This window comes from Drosophila willistoni, chromosome 3R, assembly GCF_018902025.1.
Source record: "Drosophila willistoni isolate 14030-0811.24 chromosome 3R, UCI_dwil_1.1, whole genome shotgun sequence".
Lineage (NCBI taxonomy): Eukaryota > Metazoa > Arthropoda > Insecta > Diptera > Drosophilidae > Drosophila > Drosophila willistoni.
The window spans coordinates 8,807,149-8,830,990 of NC_061086.1; the positions used below are offsets into that span (position 1 = coordinate 8,807,149).

Sequence of the window (23,842 nt, forward strand, 5' to 3'; positions counted from 1 at the left end):
CCTTCTACCAAATTATTTAATTTCAATTCGTCCAGCATGTTTTGAGCAGGAGCAAAAGAGACGTTTATTTCTTATAGAATATTTATTATTTATTATTATATGGGATATGTATTTGTTTTTAAAAATTGTTTTTAAATGATAATAATGTATAATTGCAAATGAGGTCATTTTAAATAATTGCAACGCATTTTCTGCGAAATCCATATATTTGTGTAAGCAGGAAGATCAATATTTTTGATAATAATTAGACATCTTAAAGATTTTCGGATTCTGCCGTGTTTTATGACATCTTCGAATCTCTCATAAACATTTTGTAAATATAGAATGAATTGAAAGTATTTAAAGTTGTTTTTTAATTGTAATGTATTTAATTGTTAAATTGCTTTTAAATAAACTATAACCCCAAATCTTGCTTAGTCGCTTCGTTTTTATTTAGTATCGCTTTAACTATTGTTGCTATTGCTTAATTGTTAAATTGCACCACAAAAAGTGAATACCCTACGAATACCCTTTCCAAACCACGCCGAACCGAACCGAGCGAACTGCAACTTTACTCACGAACTCAAACATGTTCGCGCGTTTACTTAAATGTTCGAGCGGTTTACTCACGCGTTTTAAATCGCGTGAGTAAACGCTAGCGTTTTTAGAAAAATTTGCAGTGCTGCTAAATTTTTTTGCTGGGTGTTTCCCAACACTAACCTATACTGAAGATACTGAGTCCAGTGGCGCTAAAGCGCTTTGGGAAAAATCCACATAAAATACCGCAACCGCAACTTGCATTATAAATAGGGCGGTAAGCTCAACTTTTAAAATATTACAAAGATTCATCCTCAAGTGGAAAAGTGTACCATTTACAAATAGCAAACTAAAATTTAAACAAGAAAGAGAAACATTTAATAATAATTTGGAAAAAAAAAATTAAATATAACATAATAAGTGCAATACAATATACAATTTACAGTGTTTTACAATGCGTTTTACAAGGTAAGCTGCTTTTATTTAAAGTTCCCAATCCTAAGTACAAATATGAGACTATGTTATTGCATAAATTGGAATTTTTGATAATGAATTCCTTAACAAAATTCATGAACGTTAACAAAACGAACTGAAAATAACACTTTTAAATTAGGTAATATAATTTCATTATACGGAACGAACATAAAAAAATGTTGATATAGACTCACAGATTGATGTTCAAAATGACACCAATTGACTTTCTTTCCACTCGCACTTTCCATTTGACTGTCTTATCAGGGCGAAAAAACATGTTTTTCAACTCAAAATCAATGCATTCTTAATGACGTTCACTCCAGACTGTTGTTTTTCTTTGACTAAGCAGTATTAAAAACAAATATCGCCAGTTACTACATGGCAACTGACTCAGTCTTATCAGCAGCATCCAACTACATATAAAGGTGTCTGAACAAATAGACCCCCAAGGGATCGGAATTGACGTCACTACATTACAGTGCAGCTAGTAATCCCAATCGGCAATTTCGTCATCCAATAACGGAAAATGAACAAATTGGGAAAAATAATTTTCAATTATTTCTAAATTTAGTTTAACCGTTACAGGTTATACATTGCACAAATTTTTAAGCTTTACTCGAATTAAAGCTTAGATGTATTCTTATGTAGATAAAAGCTATATAAATGTAGATAACCAATTTAAGATAAATAAATATATCACACGTGCATAAATTTCGATCAGTGCGGTTTCAAAATTGCCCATTTTTCCAACGAGACGTCACAAAAAAAAAATACGGTAAATTCTTCAGAGTAGCTGCAAAGAAAAACTAAAAAAAGGCGAACAAAGAAAATCTTAAGTGACAGGAAAAAAATATTTGCGTGGAAATTTAAAATTTGCCAGACTAAACAAGTGATGACACTTGCAACCCTTAATTTGTTTATGTTTTTTTTCCACTGATTTGCTATCAATCAAATGCATTACGAACTGATAAGACAAAACACGCTTTGGAACACCCCCACACCCTTTAGACACGGGAGGCTTGGCAACAAGATCTTTAGGGTGGTCAAGGTCTAGATTAAGACGTCTGCGAAATATGAGATGTGTTAGCTATAAATAAACAATTCAATTATTTTTATTTTTCCAAATTGCATTTCAATCAAATCAAATCCTACACTATGTGCAAGCCCTGGCAGCCACGGCGTCCATGTGTGGGTGTGAGTGTGTGCGTGAAGGTCAGATATCTATTAAGTTTGTGTGTGTGCTTGGCATTCTTTTCTGTTATATCAAGTGTGAAACTAGTCTCCAAATATCGTGATTAAGAATTTCAAGAAAATTTAATTCAACAATGTGGTCGCGAACATTCCGTACATTTATTATTGTTACAGCCAAAAGATATACAATTAAACGATACGCTAGGTTTGTATGATTTCCAGAAACAAAGTTTCAGATGTTTGCGAAAACAACAACAAAACAGTTTAATAGAGTTGTCAATGTAAATTGAAACTTGGTTTTTTATCGTTATATCGTGTATCATGAAAATAAGAATATTATTTTTTTCATCTCGAATTAATGCGCCAATTTTAAAATCCAAAAATAATAAATCTGGGACTACTATTTATATTTATAACCAACATATATCTACACAATTAAGCTGCATTCAGATTTTTGTATAATTAAGAAATTTAGTGATTGCAGTTCGATAAATAGATTCATCTCTTGTCGAATTTATATAATATGGCAACCCTGTACACGTGCTACAATGTGTGTTGAGTTAAAATATTTAAATTGTGACCGGTTTTTGATGGGTTGTTATCAATTTTACTTCAGTTTGTGTTGTTGTTAAAAAAGCTAACCCAACAAGCTCGCAACTCTTGAAATCTGGGAGCTTAAACCTGTTATCAATTGGCGGCTCTCTCACATTTACACATGCTCAGTTGGAATTGTGCACTTGAGAGTTAAAGTTCTACGCAGCGCAAAAGATCGAACGGAAAAAAGGCACCACTACATGTTTACTTATCTGCATATGTACATACATACACACGCTATATGTACATATGTATATAAAGTGAGGTTTTTATGTAAACAAATTATTGTTGAATTTCCAACGAACAACAACAACCACAACAAGCTAGCAAGCGGGTGAACCATTAACAAAAAAAAAAAATCACACGGCTGAAAAACCCATGAGTCATTTTGACGTGGCCGACGCACCACTACAGAGAAACTGAGATAATTTCGGCTTCCAGTCGGGCGGCTACCGATGTCTACATCGGGGAAGTACCTAAAACGAACACAACAAAGTTGAGATTGTTTGCGACCTGCTCACGATCGCATCATTTCCAATTAGACAGTCGACTGCAGTGGATGGATTTTACAACGCGGATTTATTTGCTACGCAATATTGAAGTTAACATTTAATCGAAATGAATCAATACTTCGACTTGGATAGGAGACAAAATGTTTCGTATCTGAATGATGCGTCAAGCACTAGTGGTTATAGCAGTGCCAATTCGCCGACATCTACGTCCATGTCACCAGCCCATTCACCGGAATCCACCACACTCCAAAACGAATTTGCCAATTTGGCTTTGCCCCCGGTTGAAAATTCACCACAATTTATGAATTTACCATACCATCAACAGCCCAGTCAGCTGATGCCAAATGGCAACATACCCAACGCGAGTTTCGGCAACATGTACATGGATCATCAATATTATACATCGGCCCCGCCTCCTGCGGCAACTGTTCAGCAGACAGCATTAAATTTCCAACATCCACAGCCAGGATCTGGGATGAAAAATGAATTTCCCGCGGTGCTTCAAATAGCCGAGCAACCTGTTGAAAAGTTTCGCTTTCGCTACAAAAGTGAGATGCATGGAACACATGGCTCTCTGAATGGAGCAAACTCAAAGCGTACCCCGAAAACATTTCCGGAAGTAATGTTGCTTAATTACACGGGACCAGCAGTAATTCGGTGCAGCCTCTTCCAAACGAACCTCGACAGTCCCCATTCGCATCAATTGGTGGTGCGCAAGGATGAGCGCGATGTCTGTGATCCGCATGACCTGCATGTGTCCCAGGAGCGTGGCTATGTTGCTCAGTTTATTAATATGGGCATAATACACACTGCTAAAAAATATATATTTGATGAACTGCTGAAGAAGAAGCAGGATCGTTTGGTCTTTCAAATGAATCGACGTGAGTTGTCCACAAAACAGATTCAGGAGTTGCATCAGGAAACAGAGCGTGAGGCCAAGGATATGAATCTAAATCAGGTATATTTCCCTATTTATTTTCCTACAACAAACATTTTAAGTATCTGTATTGTATTTTTTGTGGTAGGTGCGACTTTGTTTTGAGGCCTTTAAGATCGGGGAGAACAATACATGGACCCAGATAGCTGCCCCGGTCTTTAGTAATCCTATCAACAACCGAAAGTCTGCACAAACGGGAGAATTAAGAATTGTCCGCCTCAGCAAACCCACGGGCAGTGTTACCGGAAACGATGAGCTAATTCTGCTAGTCGAGAAGGTCAGCAAGAAGAACATTAAGGTGCGCTTCTTCGAGGAGAACGAAGATGGTGAAATTGTGTGGGAAGCATTTGCCAAATTCCGTGAATCTGATGTGCATCATCAGTATGCAATTGTGTGCCAGACGCCCGCATATAGGGACAAGGATGTGGACCACGAGGTTAATGTCAGCATTGAGCTAATCCGGCCATCCGATGATGAACGATCTTTTCCACCTCTGGGATTCCGTTATAAGCCTCGTGATGCTATTGTATCGCGTAAGCGACGACGCACTTGCTCCACAGCGACCACTAACAGCAGTGGCAGCTCTGGAACGGGTAGTGCAAATAATTCAATGGAGCTGCCTATAACACTGGCACAAGTGCAGCCAATGGCTATATCGCATCATGATCAGACAATTAGTCAGGAGTTTGGTAAAGAATCCCATCTGGAAGAGCTTATAAATTCGGTGCAATTTCGAAAATTGATCGAAACTGATTCTGAAGAGTTAGAGAAAATGTGCGATCCAGTCTTGGGTATGCTCGTTCAGGACGGATTTGGTAAATCAGAGATAATAGCGTCTACCGCTGCCGCTCTAGAGCCGACATCGAAATGCCTAGATGCAATTTTTAGAGCCTTTGAAACGGCACGCCACAGTCCACAGGTTTCGGAGAGCGCCAGAAAATATGTAGAGGAACTCTTTACAAACCATGCCCTTAAGAACGACAATCACGACACTCTTTTGCACGAAGTTATTAGCCAGAAACAGGATAATCTAAAACTGGCATTCAAGACATTGCAGGTGCTCAATTTCTTTGGCCTTCGCGACTTGGCCAGCACATCGATTAATGCGGATGGCGACAGTGGACTTCATATAGCTTGCCAGCAGGATCGGCCTCATTACATTCGACCTCTACTTAAGCTAGGCTGCAATCCCAATCAACAGAATCATGCCAATGACACGGCGCTTCATGTGGCCGTCAAAGAGGAGCGGATGAGCTGCATCGATAGCTTTCTGAATGGTGTGCCGCCCGTTAAATTGGATCTCACATTAAAAAATGACGACGGATTGAGTCCATTGCATATGGCAATTCGACAAAATAAATACGATATTGCCAAAAAATTGATCAATCATGATCGCTCTGCAATCAGTGTGGCAAACACCACCGATGGCAATAATGCCCTTCACATGGCCGTACTCGAACAAAGTGTGGAGCTACTAGTGCTCATATTGGATGCCCAAAATTCAACGCTCACCGATATACTCCAAGCCCGAAATGCAGCAGGTTACACGCCGCTGGAGCTGGCACGATGCAAGGCCAACGGACGTGTTGTCCAGTTACTGGAAAAAGTCTACCCAGATCGAGGTGAAACGACCATGACTTGGATACCGTTCAAAGTAAAAGAAGAGATCGATTCCTCTTCAGACGATAGCAGTGATACGGGGGGCCTTGAGATGAAGACCGAAGAAGATGTCGTTATCAAGACCGAAAATGATGACGACATAGACACAACGCCGCAAATGGAAACGGCAAATGCAAGGAATTTGAAAATTCTACTTAATAATAAAACCAGATTCGATAAATTAGCTGCCCAGCTCAACCAGCAAGACATTTGGAGGCAATTGGCGAAGAAAACGGAAATGGAGAAGTTCGTCTTTCTCTGGTCAAGTGCTGAGGGCATGCTAGATTATTTATACCATAAATCGAGCAGGGCAGAATTTGAAAGCTTTGCCCAGGCTCTCCACGAACAACTGGGAGTTCTTACATAAGACTAGCATAGTATTTTGATTGTTATATCTATACATTATAGCCCATATTTGCTCTAACCCGAACACAATTCTAACTAAATTAAGGACCTGGATATGTATTTATATACCATACATATCCACTGAAATATGTATTTTGTAATATACAAGTTGTTATTAAAACCCAATTAACACGCCATTTCTGTCCATATCCATGCATCTATCTCTTGATAAACAGTTTATTTCTTTTTTTTTTTTATAAGATACGAAAGAAGCAAATTTCCATATAAATCTTTGTGTATACAATAAATATTTGAGAAGTCTACTTATGTATATATGCATTTTATGAGTATCTTTTAGAAACAGGGGGATCCCAGCTAGAAAGCACGTTCTCCACTTTAACCACAAGTAAAGTGAATCACCCAACTTATAAATTGCATTTAGCAAGTGTGTGTGCGTGTGTGTGTGTTTGCAGGGGAATTACTCGACTGGGGTAATTCCCCTGGCAGTCGCCTTATCTATTTAAACGACATTCTTTACCAATGAAATTTGTTTTCATGCCTCTTCCGTTTTGCTCCTTTCTCTTACAGCAATATGGCTCAAATTATCGATGGCAAGGCAATGTCCAAGGAGATACGCCTCGAATTGCATCAAGAACTAAAGGAATTTGTGGCTGCTGGTAATCGATTACCCCATTTAACGGCCGTTATCGTTGGGGAAGATCCCGCCAGTCAGACCTATGTTCATAACAAGATGCTTGCCTGCAAAGAGGTGGGTATTTCCAGTGAGACCAAAATATTGCCCGAATCCACCACCCAGGATGAGTTGCTACAATTGATCAATCAATTGAATACTGATGAAAATGTGACAGGTGTACTGATCCAATTGCCAGTACCCGATCATATTGATGAGCGTACCATTTGCAATGCTGTCGCTGCCGAGAAGGATGTTGATGGCTTTCATGAGATCAACATTGGTCGTCTGGCCCTCGATATGGAAGGCACAATTCCAGCTACACCGCTGGGCGTTAAAACTCTTTTAGAACGCAGCAACATCGAGACCTTTGGCCGCAATGCGGTTGTTGTAGGTCGCTCCAAGAATGTTAGCCTTCCGATGGCGATGCTCCTGCACTCTGATGGCAGGCATAGCATCAAAGGTCTTGATTCTACAGTAACAATATGTCATAGGTTCGTTTTAATTTGAAATTCGCTTAATGGGAAAATTCTATAGTATATTCAAAAACCAACTAACAGATATACCCCGCCCAAGGAGCTAGCTAAATTTTGCCGCCAAGCAGATATCATTGTTGTTGCAGTGGGTAAACCAGGTTTGATCACAAAGGATATGATTAAGCCGGGAGCCTGTATCATTGATGTGGGCATCAATCGCATCAAGGACGAGAAAACGGGAAAATTTAAGTTAGTTGGCGATGTAGACTATGAAGGTGCGTCTAAAAAGTTTTCTCTATTATCAAATTCTTACAACTTTGGCATTTTAATTTTTTCCATAGAAGTGCGACAGGTTGCTGGACACATTACACCGGTTCCTGGCGGTGTTGGACCAATGACTGTGACAATGCTCATGCACAATACGCTCAAGGCGGCAAAGAAGCAAAATGCCACTCGACTATTAAATGTTTAAAAATCGTACATACAGGTGATATGTACAGGTACATATACGTACATACAGAAGCAGCAATAGCAGCAACAATCCCAAGCCCGTGGCTCTCTCGCAATAGTATTTTTTGTCCTATTATTTAAAGCCATACTAACCATTAGTTGATTAGATTAACCCAATTACCTATTATGACGATTTTATTAAATGCCACTAATTACTAATATCTATTGAAAGATACAATGAATAAAGCATTTTATATACATATGTAAATTCTCCGCTTTAATTAAACATTACGGGGAAAGAAAGTGTACTTGCATTTCTCACAGCTGTTTACATTTCTTCTTTTTCTTCTTCTTGGTCTTATAGCAAAACAGAGATGCCAACTTTTTAACTTTTGAATACATTAAAACGAAATTCTCCTGCAATTGCTTAAATTAAATTTTTATTTTAAAAAATAATAATAATATTTATTGTGATACAAGTTTTCTTTGTATAAACATTTCTTAGCAAGCTCAATATATTTTAAATAGTCTGTTAAATGTTAAAAACCGCCATGGCTCATCTAAGGGTTAAAATGTCAAGTGAATTTTGTTGCTCGACACGATGCAAACAAGTTTTACAAATTGTTTTTGGCAATGGATCAGTTGGAGAAATCTGCATAAACATTAATAATAAATTCAATGCCTCCATTCTTATAGTATGTGATGTCCACTTCGGTGTCGAAGCGTAAGATGGTCTCGAAGACAGTTCCATTGGCCTGCAAGTAATCGTTGTAATGCAAATCAAGAAAATTTATAAAAGATTTGCTTTCCACTTACCTCCACTTGAATCTTTTGGCCAGGCTTCAAGCCACTTTCGGGTAGAGAAATATTATATACTCACGACCATTTAGCTTGAGAGTCTCAGCATTTTGGCCAGGCAAGAATTGCAAAGGAATAATACCCATGCCAACCAAATTAGAGCGATGAATGCGCTCATATGTTCGCGGGTCATTCCCTCGAAGAAAGGCGGACGCTTAATGTAGGTTGAGTCGCCTACAATCTCTGAACATCCATCCATCCATGATGAATACGTCCTTCAAAGTTACGATTGCCCCGACAAGACACCAGCACAGACAAGATTGTTTTTCTCAATCGTGTTTACCACATTCTCATCCAAGGGACCCGAGTTGCCAATGCAAGTCATGCAGCCATAGCCGACAATATCGAAACAAAGAATGTAATTAGAAAAATTAATGACTACGAATTGAGTTCTACTAACCTGCAGAATGACACGAGCCGGCTTGAAGGAGACCTCCACATCATTTGAGCCCTGCTTTAAAGCAGGTGTCCAACCCAAGATGCTCTGTACATACATATTTCCCCCTACATCCATCGGACCACACAATCTTGACTTTCTTTAGGACCCTCTGCCATGTGAAAATCTAAAAGTAAAAAAGAAGAAATAAAAAATTAATTCAATATTTAAATCTAAAAGTAAAAAAGAAGAAATAAAAAATTAATTCAATATTTAAATCTAAAAGTAAAAAAGAAGAAATAAAAAATTAATTCAATACTTAAGTCTAAAAGTGAAATAAGAAGAAATAAAAAATATTAATTCAATACTTAAGTCTAAAAGTGAAATAAGATTAAATAAAAAATATTAATTAAAAGCCATAGAAGTGGCTGTTGGTATCCTGATCCTGCAATTGGGAAAGAAATGTTAATTAGAAATACAATTGAATTTGTATTTCATACAAACCTGGGTGTACGCCATAGGATCTTGTACGTTTCGATCTGGCATTCTTCCCAGATCGACAGCCATCGTCCTGGCGGGTCGAACACTTCCAGCTGCAGACTGGGCCCTCTGCGCATTTTCGACCGCCATCGTCCTGGCGGGTCGAACGCTTCCATCTGCAGACTGGGCACTGTACGCATTTTCCGCGTACAGCACCCAATCGGTTGTGTCGGCCACCTCCTGTGACCCGACCAACTTCGCCCGCATCTCCCGGATGAGAGCAAGGCACCGGTCATTGCTCCCGCACTGCTTCTTGTGCAACAGCATTCCTGTCCTGCCCTTCGGCCGGACAACATTACACTTGTGGCAAGTGTTGTTGCGCCGGTCGAGGCAATCCTGGCCGTGGTCCACGAAGGTCCTCACGCTTTTGAATCTGCGTCCGCACAAGGCACAGATCTGCCTCTGGGCGAAGAATATCCGGAAGGTATCCGCAGGCACCTTGTATATCGGTGGTGCTGGAACCTGTCCCAAAGGTTCCTGTGGTACAGGAAGCACAGGCAGTGGTTCCTCTACCACCGGGTCCTGTGCCAGAGGTTCCACAGGCAGTGGTTCCTCTACCACCGGGTCCTGTGGCAGAGGTTCCACTGCCTGTGCTTCCTGTACCACAGGAACCTGTTGCAGAGGTTCCACTGCCTGTGCTTCCTGTACCACAGGAACCTTTGGGACAGGTTCCACTTTCCGTGGTTCCGATACCACCGGTCCCAGTATAATGGGCTCCAGGATCACGGATTCCATGATCGCTGGATCCCCTGACACTGGATCCTGTGGCATTGGAACCTGCACCGACTGCACGGTTTCTGCCTTTGCCTTTGCCTTCCGCTCCTGTTGGGAGAAAGAAAAATTTGAAAAATTAGAATGGGAAACTTAAATAGAAACTTCGACTATGCCGAAGTTTTCATACCCTTGCAGTAATTTTGGAATTACGTTCACTGCAACGAACGGACAGACGGACATTATCGACTCAGCTTCTCAAGAATATATGTGTACTTTATGGGTTGGAAATTTACGTACCTCCGAAAATTGAAGCAGTGCTTCTCTGTTGAAACTCATCTGCTCCCTCAGAGTCGCAACGGCGCCCTCCGAAACTCCACGGAGCAATGCTATCACATTTGCAGCCTGGAAAAAGCACCAAAAATGAAAGAGCTTACAATGTGGAAATATCGAAATACTTACATTGCGGTTAGCCTCCAGTGCCAGTTTCATAACACGATTCGATTCCTCGGCCATCTGGAAAAAAAGATAGGAGTGTAGAAATAAAAAAAAAGATATAAATACAAAAAGAATTTATAACACAACTTGCCTTTCAATTTGTGCGCAAAAAATTAACCGTTAACCGTTACAATTTTCGGTAACGCCGCAAGTTGCAATTTGAACTTCAACTTTCCAACGAAATTGGAATATTGGAATTGGAATTGAAATTCAATTTGTTTACATATTTCATTTTCATTTAATTTTTTTCATTTCTTTTGACAACAACAATTACTCTTAAATGCTAACAAAAATACTAATTCTAAAACCCCATCTAACACTAAATTATTATCGCTTACATTTCTAATTTTTCCTAAATTAAAATATTCCCTAAAAGCGCTTAAAACTATTTTCCCAAACCCTTCTAATCTTATATTCGAAACATGCGACAAAGAGATGTGTCTGCTCTCGCCCAAGGATCCAAATTTCCTGTTTGCTTCATGAATCCTTTGGACGAGAGCTCGCAAGGATTTCTTCTCCACACGGTAGTACTGCTGCAGGTCCGCTGGAACACCGAAATCGCAAGTCTCTATTGCTGCGAGGTTTTCGATGTCCAGCGGCCTGAAGTATACCTGACACAATGTGTCATCCATGTGCCCGTCATGTTTGAGCATTACTTCATTGAAATGAAAGTAATCCCAAACAAAAGGGACTTTTCCGTTAGTAGTTAGGAAATAATTTCGCACTCTCACATTAATCGGATTGCCGTCAACAACAAAGCAAACCAAATTAGTGGATATGTGTGCATCTTTTATAAATTGTAACAATTTTTTGATTAACTCTATGATTGTCTCGGCGCTTACATATTCGTCCATGGTGTGTACGATGTTGCAATAAATAATGCTCCTTTTGGAGCCATCAAGCGCCACTGCCATCATTGTTAAAATTTTTACTATATTCCCAGGCCGCGCCTTTTTGGGTGATGGACCGTCTTCTTCTTCCTCTCCGGGAATACTTTTAATCTGTAATTGGAAGAAATTTTTTACATAGAATTATTAAATACATTTTTTTTTCTTTATTTCTTAAAACCTACCAAGGGGGGCAAAAATAGTTCGTCAATACTAATGAAGAAGGCCTTCTTCATGAATTCGCCAAGCGAATTGAAATTCTCCAGTATCCTTTCGTCCACATTTTCCTTGAATTTGGACGAATATTCTGCGAACTCCACAAGCCCTTCCTCAATTTTAGCAAAGGGAATTCTCCTCAACACCGCAATTTCGGAAAAAGAGACATTAAATTTTAAAGCTGCCATTTTCTTTGTTTACTTTCAATTGATCTTTTGTTTGATGGTTCATCATCTTTATCAATTTCAAAAAACCCGACTTTTCTCTCCCTTTTATTTGAATTTCAATTTTACTCCCATCTCAATTTCAAGTTTCAATTTCGAAATTCCTCCCATCTCAATTGAAAGTTCAATTCCAAACTTTTTTCCCATCTCAATTGAATAAGGAGAACAAAGCAGAAATGCGATAGCCAATGAAAAGGAATCAAAACAAAACCAACAACCAAAAGCTCTTCTTCTTGAAATTTTAGCAATTTTGTCAAATTTTTTTGTAAGAAAGAAGAAAATTTTACATTTTGATAAGTTTTCTCTTGTATTTATTGTAACAAATTTCAAATCTTTCCTATTTTTGCCGACAAGAACAATGGAGGATAATTCTTTGCCCTCGTTTGGACAGACTTTCTGGAAAATAGATAAACGAGGTAAAATAAGTAAAATAAAATGAATGACAGATTTTGCGCCAAAACCAAAGCGGCCAGTAAAATTTTCATCTGCGGAAATCTGGCCCTGGTTTCTGGAAAATATATAAAACGAGGCAAAATAAGGCATAAAATCTTCATTTCATTTATTTCCATGTTAATATTTTACGACATTTGAAACAGATTGAAATTAATGGATTTTATTCGTTTTTGCGCCACAGAATCTGCCAAAGGACTTCTTGCCCTTGTTTTGTGCTTCTTCACCGAGCCGGGCGTAAAAATCGGCGTTATCTTCGGTCCTCATCGTCCTCATCGTATCCCTTGTAGTACACAGAGAAACAGGAGTGCGAGGTTGGTGCATGAATACCAGGGATGGCACAGTAAAAGGACAGTTGGAAGCAGCACTTCCCCAACTGAACGAAATGTAATTGAGATTCAATCACAGACATTGTTAAAATTGTCCGTAAACCACCTGCCTAAATTTGCAGGAAACATTGGCTCCAAAACAAGGGCAGTCCCAGTTCCGTCATCGAAAAGGCTGAATTTTCGACGGCAAGGGAAATTCAAAACTATACTTTCACCGGGTTCAGTATTAGACGCTAGTCGTTCCTATTCTCCGCTGATTACACCCTCTACAAATCAATAGAAAATCTCAGTGGATAAACCCTGTAGTTAAAAGGAATACGGAGTATCAAAAGAATTTATTTAATTTATATATTTGCATTATTTTTAGTTGCAATACAATCTATTATGCTTTTGGCATTGTCTGCGAATTAGGATCCCCATAGCAAAAAATATCATAAATATCCTGAGATTTTAGGAGTTATTGATCTGCTTTCCTGGAAAAGAGTTCGTGAACCACAGCAACATCACCAGTGCCGAGAGAATGCTGGAGCCTTCAGTTTATTGCCCAGGACGATGTCCTCTCAGTCAAGGATGTAATTTGAATTGCATTTCATTTATAAATCAAAAAAGATCAGACAGCTGGTTAACAGAATTGTTGTCTGAGAATGTTTCTGTTAAGGAAATAGTGTTGGATAATACATTGAACGTGCAGTGTTACCATACCCTCGAAAGTAACGAGCCAAAGTATTTGCTTGACATTTCGTATCCCTTTCGCACACATCACACCAACGAACAACATTCTCCGTTTGAGCTGCATAAGTGGAAGGGAGACAACCCGCTGATTGGCATGCGTACTTTGCCTGGCCAGGGCAGAAACGAGTACAGCCAGCTTATACACGTCGTTTTGCCAAAAGCGTATCACAAGCAGCAATGGAAAAAATATAAATGTGAAAAAAAAATTTCGTGAAGCGAGAACGTTTGGAAAAAGTTGATAAAATCCCAAACGCAAGCCTACGCCATTGTCTAATTGTAGGATCTAATAATTGTTTATCGGAACGGTTTTTAATTGTGCGTATATTGTAACAGAATATCTACTTAATACAATTTACAGAAATTCTTGCGTGCTTCTAATAGTACATATGTATTTGTGTCTGTATGTGTGTGTAATACTTTCGCGCTGAAAACGTTTACCTACACACAAAAAACGAGAAAAGAAAGACGAAAAACGAAACTGTTCAAAAATATTCAACACTAGGAGAACATAGAAAAATGTGATTATTGTGTAAATAACTGAAAAAACACAGACACACACACATACAGTAATGTATATAAATGCTGGTCTCGTTTGAGTGTGTGTGTGTGTGTATGTGTGTGCATATTGTAAAGGCGCGATTATTGCCATCCAAAAAAAAATTCAATAAATGATAATTATGTAAAAAAAAACCCTGGAAGTGGCAACTCTGTAAATTCAAATATGAAAATACAAAGTGCATGTGCATATCTACGATAGAACTAATGAAATTCAGAGTTTTTCATGGCGAGAGCAAGAGATTTCGTCAGTTCGAAGAAGTCTATACTTTTTTTTGTCTTTTTTATTGCGCATCATTGTGAATGAGCAATAGAGTGCGCGCCTCGGTCCCTCTCGCTCTTTCCCTTGCGAGAATATATAACACACACACGCACAATGCTTGCCGGAAAGCGAATTGGCCTGGCGTACCCGCCCCCTACCCCCTATTCCATTCCTATAGGTTTTGAATTCAAATTTTTAATTTAAATTTGTTTTTTTTTTTTTTCTTTTTTGTTAACTAACTTAGTAACCTGGCGAATACTGAGTTATTGAAGCAACCCAAGTTGGCTGGATATTTCATTTCAAAAAAGAATTCAGAATTCGATCGAAATTTCAAATTTTTTTTTCAAATTATTCTTCCGCCAAAAAACCAGCAGCGAGTCTATTCTGAGAAAAGTCGGCCGCCGCCATTACCATTATCTAAAACCTATATCGACTCCGGGTTTCTTCCAATACGAAAAAGAGATTCTAATTTTGATTATTCTTGTTTTTATTCTTCCGTCAACAAACCACAAATCAGCGAGAGGACGGGCTTGAGAGGAGTCTAATCCCGCCGTATCCTGATTAAAGTGAGGCCGAAGGCGATTACCTGTCTGGCCAAATGCAGCTAAAGCCGGACTGGCTACGAGCAGCAGCATTAGCAGCATGGCACCAGCTCTCACAGCCGAGCCACTGAGTCCCAAGGAGAAGCTAACAAGCACTGCATCTCCAGCTGCCCGCAACGATAGCAGTGGATCAGCCATCGGAGATAGTGCATCATCAACGAGAAAACCATCGACACCAACGCCGGCAACGGCCACAACACGAGTCACTCGCTCGAAGAGTGCCAGCAGCACATCGATTGCCCAGGCGAACAATAATAATAGCAAAAGGAAGACCGCCAATAACAATCGGACCAGCAGTAATGATCCAATGGGCCTGAGTACAGCGCCCATACATGCCACCACCACAACAGCAACACCACAGCCGGCGGCATCGTCAAATACGGATGTTGTAGCATCTACCAGCCAAGATCATTCTCCGCCAACTGAGCAGAACAACAACGACAACAAGGATAACTCCACGGCGCAACTTTTGGCCGATCTGACGAGCGATTTTGAAGAGGCAATTTCGGCTGAGATTTGTCTTCGGAAAACATTGCCAGAGGTTAGCCTAAGTAAAGAGCCGACACCATCAGCAACTGGTGGAACAATAACATCCGATGCTGTGGCAGATGTCGTCGTCTCAACATCGTCGGGATCTGGGATTACACCGCCCATGTTGGGATTGTCCACAAGTATATCAGATGTTTCAACGCCGCCGCAATCATTTGAGGAGAAGCTGCTAAAGCAAGATGATAGTTTCGAAAGTATGTTTTTGTTTTTGTAGACATATTGAAATACCTGAGTATTCTCTGATATAAAATTGTTTATCTTTTATATGACAGAACGCCTTAGCCTCTTGGATGGGAGTTCTTCTGCCGACAAAATCGTGGAGGCTCCTGGTCCATCTGGATCTGTCCACTCAACAGCTACTGTTCAGCCAACAACGCCCAGTAAACAGCAGCAGACAGCGACAGTGGCAGCAGCTCCAATCCTCGCTTCGCCCCAGGGACGGCTTCATCTCACTCCGCAGAGCACTTCCAGTTCAATTAATTTTCTTAAAGATGGAGCTACTGCCGGCGTCCTCGAAGATCCGGATATTGAGGAAGTGCTAAAGGCCCTTAAAACCCTCGATGGTGGCCACGTAAATACCGATGCCATCTGTGATTTTAATTTCTTCAGTGAAGAATGGGAAGATCCCGGCGTGGCGCCATCAGCAGGTCCTTCTGTACCATCTCAAATACCAGCGAGCATTGAGCCAGTTGACTCGAAGCCGAGCTGCAGTAGCAATTCTCTAAGAACACAGTCGTGGGAAGAGAGTCACAAGGAGCTTCTTAAGACCCAGAGTTCGATTTCGCGTCAAATTGATTTCTTGTTACGTCGCATGGGCAAGTTCCAGGCTAGGCAAATGTGCCGTCACATTAGCGAGGAGGTTGCGGGAGTCTTTGAGTGGTCAGCACGTAGCTCCCATAAAGCGCCGAATCCTGTCCGAAGTTGTAAACTTAACGATCAAGAGGCGACCGTGCAGTCTATTGTCTCTGGAAGGCCCAGCAGCAACTTCTGGGAGGAACAAAAGAAAAATCCACTGCCCGCCACACAAATGAGCAATGTACATCGTCACATAGGGACAGCAGCGCGTCATCAGCAGATTTGCCATTCGACCAGTTGCAGTTCAGCTACATTGAGTTCGTCCTCCACCTGGTATAATAGCTCCAATACAGCGACGGTCCCCGCTAAGCGACCACGCAAGAATCAACAGAATCAAGATGCAACTACCGGACTAGTTATCACTGGAACAGAGCAATCTACAATTCCAGCTGCACCGCGTGCCGATGACATTGTGCCCAGTTTTGATACCTATGTGACTAATGAGCTTACCCATGTATCCGGTCTGCTTCATACCGAAATGCGAGAAGTTCAGAATGCCATCGATTCGGATGCAACGGAATCTAGCTCGGGCGGCGAATCAGCCGATGAAATGGTCACCTATAATAATCCACATCAGCAGTCCCTACCAATGTAAGTTTTGCGACCAATATTTATATATGTTTTTGTTAGTTGGGATATAGATAACGTTACACTTTCCGTTCAATTTTGATTGTTTTCATAGTTTCTAAGATAGATGAGCTGTCAGTTCGGTTGTAAATATATATATTTAGAGAATAAGTTTGCTGAATGTATCGATATCGATATCATAATGTTTTAAAGCTCATTCGATTTTCCCAACGTTCAACGTTAAAATGTAAACCAACTAACTAAAAACATTGGTTTTTTTTTTAAATTTAGGTATAAAAGTTTTGTAGCTTTCAGTTTTTAAAAGATTTTGCATTAATTATGACATTTTGCTATTTGTATTCTAATAACTTTAGAACGAGACGAGCAGTTTGGAGGTATTCCCGAGATCGAGCTGCAATTGCGCTGCGATGGTCATGGCTGTATGCGCAGCTGGCTGATTTGGATATGAAGATACGACAGCATAGCGATCTTTATATTGACCTTAATCAGAACAAAGGTGAAGTACAATTGGCACCAACTCCAATTACCCAGAAAAATCAAACATCTCCAGCGGCGAATGGGTATAAGGAGGATGCTGCCGCCTCAGGATCAGATTGGCTATGCAGTCGAGCCCGGCCGTTGGTGTTGTCTGAGTTTCGTAAGAGGAAACTGTTCCAGACAACCAATATGCATACGATATCCAAAAAGGCGGCCAGACCAAGCAATATTAAATGCGGTTGCCAATGGCCACAGGTGCCATGCACATTATGCACAGGACGAACGGATCCGACGGCCCCGCGCGAATTGGTCGAGACAATGATGCCGCAGAATCGAGTAGCTCTTGTGGATGCTGGTTACCATCCTGTACTCAGTTTTTCTGATGGTGAGTGTTTAACTTACTCATTCATAATTGTCCAATTGATTAATTAATATCTATATTTTTTTTGCAGATATATGCCAATCGGTCCACTTGGAGGCCATCGCCCGACAGCCGGATTGGCAATATCGTGTCATGCGTTGCCAACCAAAGGCCATTGTTAAGAGCATGTGGAAGGCAGAACGCGAGATGTTGGCCAGAATTGGAGGTGGTGGCAATTCGGGTGCCAATCGTCGACCCGGTGAAACAGGCAAGAGGCGATATGTTCGTCGTAAAGAGCGAAATAATAACTCAAATAAGGATACGACGGCATCATCATCATCAGCAGCAGCAGCAACAACGGCAGGAGGTGTCGGAGGAGGAGGGGCGGTGGACAGCGGAAATGGTACTGGTACTGCTACTACTACTTCTTCTTCTACTACGCCTACTACAACGCCACTTGTGGCCAACAGTAAATTATTGTAAACATGACAAATTCGATAATTGTTATTAACATAAAACAACAACAATTTTGCATCTTCTTTTCTTTTTCGTTGCATTTCGTTTCGTTTCACGACACGCCAACAACTCTAAACAATCCAACCTATCCACCTACCACCTCCTACCGACAAAAATTTTGCTTTTGTTTTGCGAAAAAATTCTTTGATTTTCGTTTCGTTTTGCCTACGTTTCGATTCGTTTCGTTTCGTCTTCTCCTACTTCTTACCAAACAAATCAAACAACCGCATGGTGGGGCTGCAGCTCTTGGCAAGAAGCAGCGGCATCACCCTAATGTTCTGTCGGCCAGTGACACTCGCCAACGCCATCACTACAACAGCAATCATCAGCAACAACAACCATACTCAGTGATCTCCAACAGCGGCAACGGCGCCAAAAAGCAACGAAAATCCGCATCTAGCAGTAATTCCACACAGAATCCAAACAACAATAATAACAGTCAGCAGCAAAATGGTGATAACAAATGCATAGGCGAGCAATGGGATCAGTCGCGTAATCGTCGCCATTCCTCACCCTCGCATGTCCATCGTAACGAAAGGTGAGCAAAAAACCAACTGATGACCGACTTTAACTTCAATTAAAATTCTTAATTTTATCCTATTGTCATTTATATATTCCAGATCCTCAGAAAGGCGTGTTCGACCTGTGTACGATATAGATAATATTGTCATACCCTATAGTATAGCCGCTCAAACACGAGTTGAGATTTTACCCTACAAAGAAATACCCACTCCCAAGTAAGTTTAATTCATTTTTTTTTTTTTTTTGTTTAGGGCTAAAACCAGGTTTTTTTTATCAATGATTTTTGTAATTCTTTTAGGTGGCGAATTGTAGATAGCGAGAATAACGATGTGAAGCAGTCGCCACAGCAGGAGTCAGAGGCGCCGAACGAATCGGCTCCGGAGAATACGATGCTGAATGGTAACTCCAAAATAGAGGAAAAGATGGAGAAACCATTACCAAAGGTCAATGGGATGAGGCGAAAGAATTCCTTACCGGAACCAGTGCCAGAAGTCAAGCACAATAATAACAACAACAATAACAATAATAATAAACTGGTCAATGGTAATGCAAAAAAGGAAAAGGGTAAAACCAAGGAGGACATACGATGTACGACGAAAAATGCCGGAAAAATGACTATTAACGGAGTAGTAGGTTCAGCAAAAGCTGAAATTAAATTAACCAATAATAAAGTGGAAACTGCAAAACAGAAAACACTGGAAACAACCTCAGTAAAAGAAGAGAAGGAGTCGGAGTCACTGTCTAAGCGGCCCAAGTTAGAGCTGAATAAATCCAAAGCAGCAGTATCGGAGCAACGGAGTGAGCATCAAGTTCAGGAGAAGAACGGTCAAAAAGACAACGATCATAAGAAGGATGAGGAAAAGGAAGCCCAAAATGATGATGAAGACGATGAAGAAGAAGATACATCCGATGAAGCGTACATTGTACGGCATGATCATGCGCTGATGGAAGAACGACGTCGCTTTGAGACGTATCTTAAATTTCCATGGAACTCACGTTCTCGGGCAAATCGAAGGACCGATAGTCGCGCGGAGTCCAGTGGAGCGAATACTCCAGATCCTGCCTCGCCAGCTCCCAATTTTGTCAGCGGCAGTGGAGCCCCAGGTGATGAAAGTATACCGTCCCCGCTTGCTCAACCAATGGGAGGCCATCCGCTGGATGGATTTAACGAAAGCACCGATATGATGAACAACATTGCCCGAAAACCACGTAGGCGCACAACTTCCAGCAAACTGAGAGAGCAACAGGATCGGCGCAGTGCTACACCCGACACAAGAGAAGTAAGAATTATAAATTAATTAATGATTTGCTTCTTTGCTAAACCATATTTTCTTTTGTTTTGCAGCCTCAGCCGCCTTCCCGTTTCGCGCCACTACACTTTCCACTCTCAGAAGAAGTCTACCAGCGAATGCTAGCGGAGACGTATGCGGAACCTAAACGGGTAACCCACTTTAAGCGGGCCAAAAGCAAGTCAGTATCGTCTAATTGTGACGGTAGCTCAACGGCTGGTGGGAGCAGCCGTCGCAGCAGTAAGGCCAAATCCGCGCCTATGGTCAGCAAAATAACACAATCACAGATGGTAAACGGTAATGATGCGCAACATCAAACGGCGGATGCAAATGGTATAAATGAAGAAGACGACGGCATCGATTATGAACCAGAGGATGATATCATGCTGGAGGAAGAAGATGACGATGATTATCCTAAACACCATTTGGCCCCATTTGATGAACCATTGCCACTGGACCAGGATGTGTACATTGATGCCTACCTTAGTGATCAAGATGCCCTAGAAAAAGATCTGGGACTGGCCGATGATCCATTTATGGAGGATGATCCCAATGATCCCGAATGGAAGGGCAGTCCCCTGGATCGTCGTGAGCGGGTGCGCAAGCGCTTCTAGATATAATATGAAATAGAATCCAAAGTAAATTCATTTCGCTTCTCTTTTTTTAATATTTCGGTAATTTTAAATGCAACACAGAGCAGAAGATAATAATTTTAACTTTGTTTTAAACGATTTGTTTTCTTTGTTGATACGAATTCTGAAATAGTCGAGAGAATTGGGATATTCCCAATTAGCAATACTTCTAAGTTATTTAGTTTTACATCTACACACACAGACACATACACACACCAACATCAACACCAACACCAACATTCTTACACACCCATACAGAAACTCGTAAATAATTCGATGTAAATAGGCGATATAAATGTAAATCGATGGTTAATATTAGAGATTATCAAGTAATACAGATAACTAACACAAACAGACTTTTAATGTATGTCTGTGTCTCTGTGTGTGTTTAATTGGTTAACAAGAAACAAAAAAACTCTCACTTGGACTACAAGTCAAAAGTGTGTGCTATAAATGAACGAAAATATTATATACATAGATATAAAAGAAAAAAAAATATATATATATATATATGAATATGTTTAGATATATATATAGGAGTTATAAATGAAGACGAGATGAGTTCATGTCACAGTGATATTGTGCTGCATGGTTGTGTTCGGTCACAAATATCTGTTGGATTATAATATCGAGCCAACGATAAACCATGTACTCGATATCCTATAAATATTTCGATTTTGAAATGTATTTTGCACCTGCACACAAACAACAACAATAATAACAAAAAAGGAAATCATAACTGTACATTTTGCCGCCAATTTAATATTATAGCGATTTAATAAAACCGTATTTTCTTATCATTAAAAAAAACAAAAAACAAATTAATTACCACTAAATGTAATACATATAAACAGAATTAAGCAAACAAACAAAATATATATATATATAAAAATATGTATTTAGTTGTGTTAGGCGTTTTCAATTCTTAATATAAAAGAAAAAAAAACAAACAACAGTTAAAATGTTTAGTGGCATCAAAATGTAGAATAGAAGGAAAACGATAGAGAGAATACGTATAAATTTTATTTTCGTTAATTTTTCTACAATTAAATCATATAAATTCATTGTCTATTTGTTCGCAAAACTTACAAAGCCGTTGATTATTGAAAGAAAAAAAAACCATAGAAAACTTTAATACAAAGATTAACTAAGGACAGAAACAAAAAATACAGAACTCTATATTCGTAAGCTAAGAAAAAAGAAACAATTAAAGAAAAGAAAAAAAACTATAAAAGAATACAACGAGTGTAATTTATTAGATGTGTTTTTAGGAGCACATCTGTTAATGCTTTGATGTCATTACCTTGTGTTCAGTTAGTAAGTGAACAACGCCCCAAGATGTTGGTAAGCAGCTATAGTACCAAGAATTTGTATTTATTTAATTTAATTTTCTAATGCATGATGAATGCCAGCTTTCGGTAATATTCCTGGTGATGCTATTAGGATCGTCCGGTTTGGGTGCACCACGACAGTCGAATGGTCCCATACTTCAGCAACTATCCTTGATCAGGCATAAGATCACCAATCTGGAATTTAATCTGTATCATGTTCTTAGCAAAGTGGTTTTTCTAACCGACGAGGATGTACATAACCCCCGAAGAGAGCAGCAAGAGCAGAAACAAAAATTGAATAATCAAGCTGTTACAGAGTCCTTAAAGCACATGGAATCATTGTTACAGCAGCTTGTCGCTTCTCAAATATGTTCAGAAAATCAGACTATTGTTCTTGGTTCAAACCATACAGAGAAGGAGAGAAATCGAAAGGAAGATCAAATGGGTAAATATATTTAAAAAGAAAAAACGAAACTATTTAAAAGGTGGCTTCCACTAAATGATTTTCAGTTTTCATCAGCCAACCCGCCAAAGCTGATTGCTCCGAGTTGGACCATGACAGCTTGGATGGTATTTACACATTTCTGGAGCCTGAACTAAATGAAATTGAAAGAGATTTTAATCAACGCTTTTGTGTTTTTGCAACGGATGGACCAGCTTGGACAGTTATTCAAAATCGGGGATATAAAAGTTATGAAAATTTCAATCGCAGTTGGGATCAATATCGAGCAGGTTTTGGAAATTTAACAAAAGATTTTTGGTTTGGTAACGAATTTCTTCACAAGATTCTCTATGGTAATGACCATTTGTTACGCATTGAACTGGAAGATCAAGAGGGTCAACAGGCGTGGGCAGAGTATGGTCTATTTAGGCTGGACAGTGAGGTGTACAACTATCAGTTGACCATCGATGAGTTTCAAGGGACACTGCCTGATGCGCTGGAATATCACAATAAAATGTATTTTAGCACTTTTGACCATGGCACCAGTAAGGGAGTATCCTGTGCTGTAAATGCAAGCAGTGGCTGGTGGTTTGATAGTTGCCAGGAATCGAATCTCAATGGAGATCCGCGGACAGGAGGAATTATGTGGTCGAATTGGCTGGATATAAAACGGAGTCGAATGCTTATACGTCCACGACACGATACGTTGGAGGATAATGACATAGACGATGATTAGTATACATATGTATATCTGTAGATTTTTGAGATTCTTAAATTCTAAGAGCAAAAAGTAATAAATGCTTAAATTTTTAAATCTTATAGTTTTAAAACCGTTATTTTCGATTGCCATCAAATGCAGTGGATGAGAAATTAAAACAAAAAATAGGCAATGTTTTGTTTGATTTCTACATGGGATATTATATATTTAAAATTTAAACAAGAACATCTTGAATGTATATCGACCTATCGATATCGCGTCGATTAATGTGTTTGTGCTACAATATGTTCGCTGGCATAAGCCAACTCTAGAGCTGGAAAAACATCGATGTTTGCAAACAACGTCAAACATCGATGTTTCGATGCTTGCGCGGTATTTTTAAAATCATTTTTATACCAAATTAGTTGAAATAAATAAAAATCATTTAATGTTGTTGAAAGAAAAAATTATTTTGTTTTGTATACCACCATGGTCCAA

At 39.7% G+C, this 23,842-nt stretch overlaps 5 protein-coding genes across 10 annotated transcripts; all 5 read left to right on the plus strand.

Moving 5' to 3' along the window:
- Positions 1 to 941: 941 nt before the first annotated feature.
- Positions 942 to 8,113, plus strand: LOC6650774 (bifunctional methylenetetrahydrofolate dehydrogenase/cyclohydrolase, mitochondrial). 2 transcript variants are annotated; one of them, XM_002073274.4, is made up of 4 exons: positions 942 to 984; positions 6,817 to 7,413; positions 7,480 to 7,670; positions 7,737 to 8,113. In XM_002073274.4, the coding sequence occupies exons 1-4, from the start codon at positions 971 to 973 to the stop codon at positions 7,865 to 7,867; spliced, it is 933 nt and encodes a 310-aa protein (XP_002073310.2). In that variant the 5' UTR covers positions 942 to 970; the 3' UTR covers positions 7,868 to 8,113. The 2 variants fall into 2 exon arrangements, with proteins under 2 accessions (XP_002073310.2, XP_046866794.1); XM_047010838.1 differs by lacking the exon at positions 942 to 984 and adding an exon at positions 1,688 to 1,765.
- On the plus strand, positions 3,076 to 6,559 carry LOC6650773 (nuclear factor NF-kappa-B p110 subunit). The gene is made up of 2 exons (XM_002073273.4): positions 3,076 to 4,245; positions 4,313 to 6,559. Exons 1-2 carry the CDS (start codon positions 3,394 to 3,396, stop codon positions 6,248 to 6,250), a joined length of 2,790 nt encoding a protein of 929 aa, XP_002073309.1. The 5' UTR covers positions 3,076 to 3,393; the 3' UTR covers positions 6,251 to 6,559.
- Positions 8,114 to 12,431: 4,318 nt separating the features above from the next.
- LOC124459776 lies at positions 12,432 to 13,510 on the plus strand. Its single transcript, XM_047009389.1, has 3 exons — positions 12,432 to 12,571; positions 12,790 to 12,948; positions 13,389 to 13,510. Exons 1-3 carry the CDS (start codon positions 12,514 to 12,516, stop codon positions 13,508 to 13,510), a joined length of 339 nt encoding a protein of 112 aa, XP_046865345.1. The 5' UTR covers positions 12,432 to 12,513.
- Positions 13,511 to 13,678: 168 nt separating this feature from the next.
- Positions 13,679 to 21,230, plus strand: LOC6651659 (general transcriptional corepressor trfA). 5 transcript variants are annotated; one of them, XM_002073276.4, is made up of 9 exons: positions 13,690 to 13,981; positions 15,001 to 15,828; positions 15,907 to 17,080; positions 17,431 to 17,939; positions 18,007 to 18,384; positions 18,675 to 18,969; positions 19,052 to 19,168; positions 19,252 to 20,233; positions 20,299 to 21,230. In XM_002073276.4, the coding sequence occupies exons 2-9, from the start codon at positions 15,126 to 15,128 to the stop codon at positions 20,854 to 20,856; spliced, it is 4,716 nt and encodes a 1,571-aa protein (XP_002073312.1). In that variant the 5' UTR covers positions 13,690 to 13,981; positions 15,001 to 15,125; the 3' UTR covers positions 20,857 to 21,230. The 5 variants fall into 5 exon arrangements, with proteins under 5 accessions (XP_023036249.1, XP_002073312.1, XP_046866799.1 ...); XM_047010843.1 differs by having other exon boundaries at positions 18,007 to 18,324; XM_023180480.2 differs by having other exon boundaries at positions 13,691 to 13,981; positions 18,007 to 18,318.
- Positions 21,231 to 22,206: 976 nt separating this feature from the next.
- On the plus strand, positions 22,207 to 23,431 carry LOC111519467 (ficolin-3). Its single transcript, XM_023180518.2, has 3 exons — positions 22,207 to 22,218; positions 22,287 to 22,650; positions 22,716 to 23,431. The coding sequence occupies exons 1-3, from the start codon at positions 22,213 to 22,215 to the stop codon at positions 23,381 to 23,383; spliced, it is 1,038 nt and encodes a 345-aa protein (XP_023036286.2). The 5' UTR covers positions 22,207 to 22,212; the 3' UTR covers positions 23,384 to 23,431.
- The last annotated feature ends 411 nt before the right edge of the window (positions 23,432 to 23,842 follow it).

Coding starts and splice junctions, on each gene's coding strand:
- LOC6650773 (XM_002073273.4), top strand. CDS start 3,394: ATGAATCAATACTTCGACTTGGATAGGAGACAAAATGTTTCGTATCTG. Junction 4,246..4,312: donor AGGATATGAATCTAAATCAG/GTATATTTCCCT, acceptor TTTTTGTGGTAG/GTGCGACTTTGTTTTGAGGC.
- LOC111519467 (XM_023180518.2), top strand. Junction 22,651..22,715: donor TCGAAAGGAAGATCAAATGG/GTAAATATATTT, acceptor AATGATTTTCAG/TTTTCATCAGCCAACCCGCC.
- LOC6651659 (XM_002073276.4), top strand. CDS start 15,126: ATGGCACCAGCTCTCACAGCCGAGCCACTGAGTCCCAAGGAGAAGCTA. Junction 18,385..18,674: donor AACGCCACTTGTGGCCAACA/GTAAATTATTGT, acceptor GTGGGGCTGCAG/CTCTTGGCAAGAAGCAGCGG. Junction 20,234..20,298: donor CTACACCCGACACAAGAGAA/GTAAGAATTATA, acceptor TTTGTTTTGCAG/CCTCAGCCGCCTTCCCGTTT.
- LOC6650774 (XM_002073274.4), top strand. Junction 7,414..7,479: donor ACAGTAACAATATGTCATAG/GTTCGTTTTAAT, acceptor ACCAACTAACAG/ATATACCCCGCCCAAGGAGC. Junction 7,671..7,736: donor TGGCGATGTAGACTATGAAG/GTGCGTCTAAAA, acceptor TTTTTTCCATAG/AAGTGCGACAGGTTGCTGGA.
- LOC124459776 (XM_047009389.1), top strand. CDS start 12,514: ATGGAGGATAATTCTTTGCCCTCGTTTGGACAGACTTTCTGGAAAATA. Junction 12,572..12,789: donor CTGGAAAATAGATAAACGAG/GTAAAATAAGTA, acceptor TTTGCGCCACAG/AATCTGCCAAAGGACTTCTT. Junction 12,949..13,388: donor TGAATACCAGGGATGGCACA/GTAAAAGGACAG, acceptor CTGAGATTTTAG/GAGTTATTGATCTGCTTTCC.